This window comes from Orycteropus afer, unplaced genomic scaffold (assembly GCF_000298275.1).
Source record: "Orycteropus afer afer isolate SDZICR_OR568_19922 unplaced genomic scaffold, OryAfe1.0 scaffold00032, whole genome shotgun sequence".
In the NCBI taxonomy this organism is placed as follows: Eukaryota; Metazoa; Chordata; class Mammalia; order Tubulidentata; family Orycteropodidae; genus Orycteropus; species Orycteropus afer.
Genome location: NW_006921619.1, coordinates 5,872,209 through 5,881,178, shown reverse-complemented (window position 1 = coordinate 5,881,178; position 8,970 = coordinate 5,872,209). Strand labels below are relative to the sequence as shown.

Sequence of the window (8,970 nt, the reverse complement as noted above, 5' to 3'; positions counted from 1 at the left end):
GGAAACGTCCTAATGGGAAGCTCAGGACTCCCCGGCCCATAGGCCACGAGCCCATCAGCAGAGCAGTGCCCCCTCAGAGGCACCGGAGCCCCTGGAAGCCTAGCTTTTCTTCACATAAGTGACACCTTTGCTTTTTAACACTTCTAAGTATCTACATGGAGATTGTAACTGCTAAAATATAGTATGAAACGACCAATTTATTGATTAAGGGTCTTTGAATTTTAGTCTGTAATACGGATATTATTGGGGCAAGTGCTTCTCAAACAGGCATGTGCACACATGTCCCTGGGAGGCACCATCATGGCAGGTCTTCCTGGAGCCTGACATGTGCTCAGATGCTTTAAGGAAAATGTTCAGTTTTTTTTTTTTTTTTAAATGAAGTAGAATGCAAATATCACATGAATTTTTAAGATTAAATACTGTACTTGTAAAAGAATTCCATGCAATTGGACTTCTTTAGGCAAATGTATGCTGATTCTCTGTGGTGGGAGAACTTTGTTGGGGAAGGTTGAGAAGTGCTTTCTTAGTCATTGAATGAAAAGATGAATGTGAAGCACTTAATGTGAACACCCCTGATGTTCATTAAACAGTTCCATGCTGGTTGCTGCACATTTCGCTGCTGTGTAAAACCTCTTCCCAGTTATGTTGCATGACCAACATGGGGCCCTTTACTTGATACTTTGTATATAACTGAAAGCTTTTAAGCTTTATGCTTAACTAGAAATTTGTGGCATATAAACTTTCTGAAAAAACATTTTAGTCACTAAGACATTTTTATCACTCTGCAGCTGCACACTGAGAGTGTTCATGTTTTCATTAATGTGTCATCTTGCAGTCAGGTGCAATCATGACGGTCCTTGCAGCTGTTTGCACCAAGATCCCAGAAGGGAGGCTCGCCATTATCTTCCTTCCAATGTTCACATTTACGGCAGGGAACGTGAGTATTTCCATGAAGTGAACTTCTCTGAACTAGGTGGTATTTTTACACTGACTGAATTGCTGCTCTTTCTTAGAAATGTCAGTGCTGGAGGAATCAAAGCCACAGCAGTTCTGTTCTCTCTTGCTGACTTGCAGGCCCTAAAAGCCATTATTGCCATGGACACAGCAGGAATGATCCTGGGATGGAAGTTTTTTGACCATGCAGCACATCTTGGGGGAGCTCTCTTTGGCATGTAAGTGAGTGTACGTTTGCTGAAACTGCCTCCTAAGGCATCAACTCCCTACCTGGCCCCCAGGGAAGGCCTCAGCTATGAGATGAGGTAGAACAGGTGCGGCGGGAGGGTGGAGCTGCCTCAGCACAGCTTGCTTTGCCCCTCCCCAGTCTCCCCATGGGAGGTGGGCTGTGAGCAGGCACTGACTGCAGTGCTGCCCCTCCTCAGTCACTGTAGAGAGTCTGCCTTCGTCGCGCTTCCCTGAACTTTGTCACCCCAGCTCCTGACTGTCATCATGCCCAGACCCATAAAACATTAAACTGCTGTTCTGATACAAAGTTAAATACCAAAAAAAGTAAAATAAAAAATAATTCAATCTCAATGCCATCAAGTTGCTTCTTACTCATAGCGACCCCCCTTATTGGGTTTCTGAGGCAGTAAATCTTTATGGAAATAGATTGCCCCATCTTCCTTCCACAAAGCAGCTGGTGTGTTTGAACCTCCAGCCTTCTGGTTGGCAGTCAAATGCCTTAGGCACTGTGCCACCAGAGCTCCTTTAAATTTAAGTAGAACATTGTTTAATAGCTCCCTGGCCCCCACACGTACCATCATCCCCCCTTCCGCACTCACGTACCTTCCTGCCTTCATCTCCCCCGCCTAGTGCCCAGCCGCTGCCACTGACCTCCATTGCACAGTGCCATGCACACCTGCTGAGTGGGCAGAGCATTTCCTGCCTGCAGTTAGTGTGTCCTGAACACTGTGGCTGAAGTAGACGCTAGGGACCAGAATACAACGGTCATTACTTACTGAGCATCTGTTGTGTGCTGAGCTGGCTTACTGTGTGTTATACTACCTTTACTTCCATTTTACTGATGGGAAACTGGGGCTCAGAAGTCACCTTCCCCGGGTCACATAGCTCTTTAGCTGCAGAGCAGAGGCCCACAGTCCTTCCAACCCCCAGTGCACCACACTGAGTATAGTTGGCATTGTGGTTATAAGATGTTCCATCTGTGCTTCAGACAGTGGGCTTCTGCCTAACACATGGAGTTGAGCAGCAACTCTGTCATGGAAACGTCCTAATGGGAAGCTCAGGACTCCCCGGCCCGTAGGCCACGAGCCCATCAGCAGAGCAGTGCCCCCTCAGAGGCACCGGAGCCCCTGGCAGCCTAGCTTTTCTTCACATAAATGTTGCTTTCGGCCTTTACTTGGTTTTGCTTTGTTTCATGACAATAAAAACTTAAGTTTTTAATTTAAAAAAAAGAAAAGAAAAATCTATTCTAAGTGGAGCAGTTTTGCCCAGTAGGCGGTGGAACTAAATGCCATTATGCCATTTATAATTTCCAGTGATGATTAAAGAATAGCATATGTGAGCTCAAGCTTTAAAAGCAGCACATTATAAATAGTAGAAACTGACCTGATATTATAGTAGGAGAAACGTAATCACTTAGGCAAAAGGGTTATTTATGTTTCATGAACACGATACTTGTTTGGATCCTTCCATGTATACTTAAAGGGTCTTCTCCTCAGTAGGTTTTTATTTTTCTGAACTATAGTTAGATGGCCTTTTTCTTCCATCTTGAAAATAACCAGATCAAATGCATTTGAAAGTTCAGGATCTGACAGAGAATCCCTTTCTCTTTGCTATCTGTAGTTTCAACACCTCTTCACTTATTAGATCTCAGTCAAAATCAGAATTCATCTTTTATAACCTCTTTAACCTAGATTTAGAAACCTAAATCTAAACTCTGTCTCTCTCTTTTCTCATTTAGTTAAAGTTTCCTGTTTTGTTGATGGTAAAGATTTCATTCATATCCACCTGCACATTTCCCTGACTTCACGTGCCTGATGAAATTCTCTAGTCTTTATATTGTGCTGTTGAATAATATATATTTATATATATCGAGTATTTGCTGTGTGTCTAGGCTAAGGACGTTGGTTCTCATAGGATCCTAGAGCTGAGAGCTGAGTGAATTCTCTCAAATCCTGTGAAGTCCTCCGTTTTACAGATGAGGTGGCTGCTTTGGGACGCTCAGGCAGCATCGTTACCCAGGGCCACCCTGGCTGCAGGGCTGGCAGCTACCCTGAGCGTTGGCCTGTTCAGAAGGACGCCTCAGAAACTTGTTGTTCAAGTATTCTTCTAGCTTTATTTTAACCAAATGGCTAGTTACATTTGAATTTGTGAGCATACTCCTACCATGTCCCTGTAAGATTATATACCATTTAACTTTTTGACTGAAACAAGTAGGTTAAAAATAAGAAGGTAAAAAACTCTTCCTTAACGAAGGGTTCCTAACAAGTGATTCTGTTCTTTCAAGGGTTTTACAGTTACACTTGAATCTTAGGATGATCCTTTTCCTCTAATTCTAAATTTACCACAGAATTTGACTTGAAGCTCCAAAGAATTTCAATATATGCCTATTAGTTAGTTTGTTTTTGTACAGGCCTTTTTTCTTTCTGTGAATTTAGCTGATTATTCTCTTTGCACTTTTCTCTATTTTCCAACATTATAATGGTGACTGTATTTTAATCAGGTTTCGGCTATATTTTCTGAGCACTAAATGTACATCCCACCCCTCGTCTGTCAGTTTGTGGAACTGTGCTGGCTTGTGTGTTACTGTGAGGCTGGAGGCTGTGCCACTGGTAATTCAAATACCAGCAGGAGCACCCATCATGGACAGGTTTCAGCGGCGCTTCCAGACTGACTAGGAAGAGGGACAGGACCAGGACCCTGGGCAGTGTTTCGTTCTGTTGTCCATGGGGTCGCTTTGAGTTAGCGCCAACTCGATGGCAACTGACAACAACAAGTGTACATTATAGCTACTGGTTACAGTGATTAAATATGATTAAAGTGTAATTCAAGCACTTTAAAGTAAAAGATACACGCTAAGAACATTAAAAAATTATTAAACATTAAACTGCTATTTTGATACCAATCGAAATTGAAATAGAACCTTTTTATAGTCAGGTGTCTGTGAGATGCAAAGTATATCTTAAAGGGTGGGCAGAGAGGAGGAAAGAGGACCTTCTGGGTACTGTTAGCACCTTGGGCAAGTTACTTTCTCTCAGACTTGTCCTGGAGCCCCGGGGTAGGAGCAGACTGTTAACACCATTGGCTGCTAACTGAAAGGTTGGAGGTTTGAACCCACCCAGTGGCACTCAAAAGAAAGGCATAGAAATACTGTTGAAAAGTCAGCCCTTGAAAGCCCTATAGAATACAGTTCTACTATGACATGCTTGGAGTTGTCATGAGTCAGTTTTGAGTCAGAGGCCACTGGTAGACTTTGTTTCCTCATGTCTAACCTAGGGGAAAAAGGGAACTGTGGTGGTGCAGTGGTTAATGGGCTGTTAACCAAAAGGTTGGCAGTTTGAACCCACCAGTTGCTCCATGGGAGAAAGATGAGATAGTCTGCTTCTGTAAAGATTTACAGCCTTGGAATCCCTATGGGGGTCACTATGAGTCAGATATTCGACTTGATGGCAGTGGGAACTTAAGGGACATGGCACTTCCCTGCAGGGTAAGGAGCAGCACAGTGTGTGTGAAGCACCAGTGCTCTTCAGAGTATTCACATTCTAGGCCGTTCCCATCCTATTTTGACCTTTTAGCATGCTATGTATACTAAAGTTAAATCATTTATCTACATTAAATAACTTAATCAGCTGTTTTGATAAGAATTTAATAAAGAGTAGTGGCATTAGTTTTTAAAAATGTCAGCTTCTTAACTTCATGGTACCGTTTGAATACTGGACTGGCTTTGTTTTTCTTTTCCCCAGATGGTACATTACTTATGGTCACGAACTCATTTGGAAGAACAGGGAGCCTCTGGTGAAAATTTGGCATGAAATGAGGACTAATGGCCCCAAAAAAGGAGGTGGCTCTAAGTAAACCCAGGGTTGGACAAGACTGCATCTGGTCAGTGCTGCCTGAAACACTGCACTGGCCCTGGAGTCCCCACGTCTCTGCTTCTGCCGGGAGGACGCCCAGCATCTTGCATTCCCAGGATTTTAAATGATGTTGTCAATACATGCCCTTATTAAAAAGTGAATTATGACAGAGTTGGTGAAATAAAGGTTTATATTTAGTTTTTAATCAGAGGGTATGTGTTCTCTTCATAAGAGCACTAATGCAGCTTTAGAAATTTTACTTTAATTGTTGCATTTGATGTGGGTTAGTGAGCCAGGAACCTGGTGAGAGTGCACATTTTCAAGACTGGATGTCATCTCGGGGCTCTTGTTCTCGTACACGGGCCCTCTGGCATCTCTGCAAAGCACTTAACCTTGCTTATCGTCTCCTTAGGAGCTCTGGTAGCATAGTGGCTAAGGTACTTGACTGCTAACCAGAAGGCTGGCGGTTCAAACCCACCAGCCACTCCTCGGAAGGAAGGTTGGGCAATCCTACTTCTGTAGTGATACTGCCTCGGAAACCCAAGGAGGGGTTGCTATGAGTCAGGGCCGACGGCAAATAACAACAACAACAACAACAATCCTCTCCTTGATTGGTTGATAGTTAAGAGTATTTTCTCTCTGGCCTGGTCAGAAATAACAGCTGTGGTATTTTTAAAATTTTCCCAGGAAAGGTAATGTTTTCTGGCAATGAGTGGCATCTAAAAAAGCTATTTTTAGGTTTTGCTTTCTAGGTTAAAATTGTAACTAAATTAAGGGTTAAAAGGAAGTGACGTGGATAAATTCAAACTCCAGTTTGAGCCCAGTTGTGTCCTAGGTTTCTAATTGAAACATCTTACTGAAATAGCACACAGTGGGCCTCATCACTTTACTGGAGTGGGATCCACTTGTTGACATCATGATTGAGAATTCATTCTAGGAAAGGCAATTTGAGAATTTAACTTTTCTTCAAAAGATTTTTAGGACAGTAAAAACTCTTGGTGGTCTCCAGGGGTTATACAGAATCTTACGTCTTTGCACTGGGGAGGGCAGCTTGGTCTGGCTGACTCGCCCACATTGGGTGGTGCTGGGTGAGGGTACCAGGTTTGAGGAGCTAGAATAGTGACTGTGCCACCTCTCAAGCCTGCTGAGCATTGAATGGCAGCACGTGCCCAGCATATAGCAGTTGTCCAGTATTTGGGATTTTTTCGTACCCCTTTTCCACCAAGTTGGACTCTGCTCCACTGTGAAGAACAAGTAAGAATGCTTACCAAGTAGACATTCTATTTTATTCTATAATAAGGATTCTATTCTAGCGTCACTTCCAGCAGAAAGAATGTTTTTAATCCAGCTTTCATTTTGCTCAGGGGACTTGTGGGGGCAGAAGGGGAGTGATGGCTCAAGCTCACGCTGCTCTGTGCTGACATTTCTGAAGGGGTTGTGATGCTAACAACACTGCGATACAAAGAAGAGGCAAAGTGTGTTTTCAGAGATGGAACGGGAGGCTGGTTCACATGGACTTTCCATGGTAGAGTCCAAAATGAAGTTCCTGTCTTGCAGCCCAGGAAAATAGGTAACGAAGACATGTATCTTTTCCCTGCTCTGCAATGATTAGGAAAGGAATGTTTAGAAAGTCAGGGCCCTGATCTCTTCTCTGCCCATAAAATCCCTCCATGCTGGAGCCTTTGAACAGCCAAGTACCATTTTCCCCGTGAGTGGCCTTCGGAGGTGGCCTAGCCCTGACAGCATGGGCTCTGCTGTTCATGGCTTTGACAAATGTTAGCACTTTCAATTTGACAGTTTAATAGGGTGTTTTAATTTCTTATTTTGGCTGCTTTGCTGGCTCTCACGCTTGATCACTGCCTTCCTGAAACTCTGACTTCCCAAGATTCTCTCCTGCCTCTCGGGCTCTACTGCAGCCTCCTCTACCAGCCTCTTAAGTGTCTGGGGTCCCCAGGAATGCACCCTTAATTGTTACCTCCCGATTCCTGAGCCCTAACCAGAAGAGCTCTGTACCCTAATTTAGTAATCGTGTCTGCTGCCTGCCAGGTATGGTTTCCTGTGCTGGGGCTCTGCTGCGCAGGCGCCTCACATGTCACACCTGGCCAGTCACTGAAGCCAGGACCCTGGAAGCCATTCTAGAGTTCCCTCTCACCTCTCGCTTTAGAATCTGCCCCTCCTCCCCACTCCCAGTGCCTCACTCCCTCATCTCTAACTTGAACTCTTGAGACTTCTCCCAGCTGGTTTCTTAAAACCCTGTATTTCTCCATCTGGCCACCAGGGTGCTAAAAAGACTTCAGTCATTCCTTGTCACCTGGACAAACATAAACTCAGTGTGGTAACCCAGGCTCTCCGGTCAGCCTCTGCTATCTGTGGCTGAGCGCTTATTCCCCATAGCTCCTGTTCCAGCCCAACCCGGCTCCCTGCCTTCACTACAGAGAGCAAGTCCAGCCTTCCGCGTCCCTCTTGTTCTGCCATTGTCTGGTTGTATTATGCATTGTATGTCTGTCACCCACTACACTAAACTTCTTGAAAACACTCAGCATTAAGCCTAGGAGTTAAGTGAGTACTCGTTAGCTATTGTTAGATAGATGAAGAAATGAGAACAAGAAGAGCGTCTCTCTTTTTCTGCCAGAGTGAGTATTTCACTGACCAAACACTCTCCTGGGGTGGCTAAGCCAGGGCCTGGCACACTGAGGCCACAGATAGGCAACCTACTCTGGGCCCAAGATGGCCTGCAGCCATCTAGTGCCCGCACAGCCCCACCAGCGGCCAGCTAGGCCATGACCTGGCCTGCCAGCTGAACTGCCACGTCAGAGCAGGCGTTCTGTCATTTTGCTGTGACTTCAGATTAAGACAGGCAACAGTTTGGGAGATGAATCTGTATTCTGACTGGCCAGGGTTATACTGCAGTCTTCTCCCCCGAGGTGCAGGCTGGATACCTTCCAAGTATAGCCTCGAGAGATGTAGCTCTAGGTAATTAATGCTGTTTGAATAGTGTTCTTAGTAATTACTAAGTCTGCAGTGCCCACCCAGAGCATATGTAAAATATTCAGGAATCCTTTAGACTGTGACCAATCTAACACGCTGTCCTGAATTAAACAGTTTTTATCAATTACCCAAACATAGCTGGACAATGAAACAATAATGAATGCAGAGGAGTAGGGGGGGGAGAGAGTGAGAGAGTGTGTGTGTGTGTGTGTGTGTTTTGCGGGGGGGGGGGCGGAGAGGGGTTGGTTTACAAGAGTGGCTGAGCTTTTGTGGCAGATTTATAACTCAAGCCTTTGTGAGAATGCTGTAATAGGGATTTCAGAACCCAGGAAAAGGTCAATCGAGGACTAACGTTAGTTCTTAATGAAAACTGGATTGGTTGGCACAGCCTTAGACTATCATCGTAAAGGCAAATAGGCGGTGCCTCACAGGTTGATTCACACACTTATTCTCTTGGAAGGGGGACAGCAAGTTTTCCCCATGACCCCTCGTTACTGCACCTCCCTCTGCGTGTGAGTCCCGCGGTACTAATGTCAAATGCAGCGGCATAGACCTGTCCGCGAGACTAAATGGAGACCCTCCAGGCGCGCGGACTGCCCGGGAGCCGCCTAGGGCCATCAGCAAGTCAGAGTCGCCAGCCGGCTCTCAGTCTTTGCGAAGCCAGGTTCTATTTATAATATTTAGGAAACTTTGGATTAAATTATGAGCTATTCTTCGAACTGGACACTCGTAAATCACTCCAGGAGGTTTCTGGTGCCTCCTGGAGGCTGTGTCACCTTCTCCCTGGCCCCTGCTCCCGCGCCTCGCAGCCTTGCGCACACGGCGGCCGGGGCTCTCAACGCGCCCCCCTCCAGCTCCCCCCACCCTCAGGCCGGGGGGCGGCGCTGCAGCGGCGCGGGGCGGGGAACGGGGGCGGTACGCCGGCGGGGGAGGCGCGGGGACCGCGGAA

General features: G+C 45.6%; 1 protein-coding gene across 1 annotated transcript in view; it reads left to right on the top strand.

The window, feature by feature from the left end:
• Window positions 1-8,970, top strand: part of PARL (presenilin associated rhomboid like) — an 83,302-nt gene that overhangs the window by 65,406 nt on the left and 8,926 nt on the right. Inside the window, exons 8-9 of the mRNA XM_042780291.1 lie at window positions 836-937; window positions 1,075-1,172. Coding sequence (XP_042636225.1) covers window positions 836-937; window positions 1,075-1,172 — 200 coding nt within the window. The remainder of the gene's footprint in view (window positions 1-835; window positions 938-1,074; window positions 1,173-8,970) is intronic.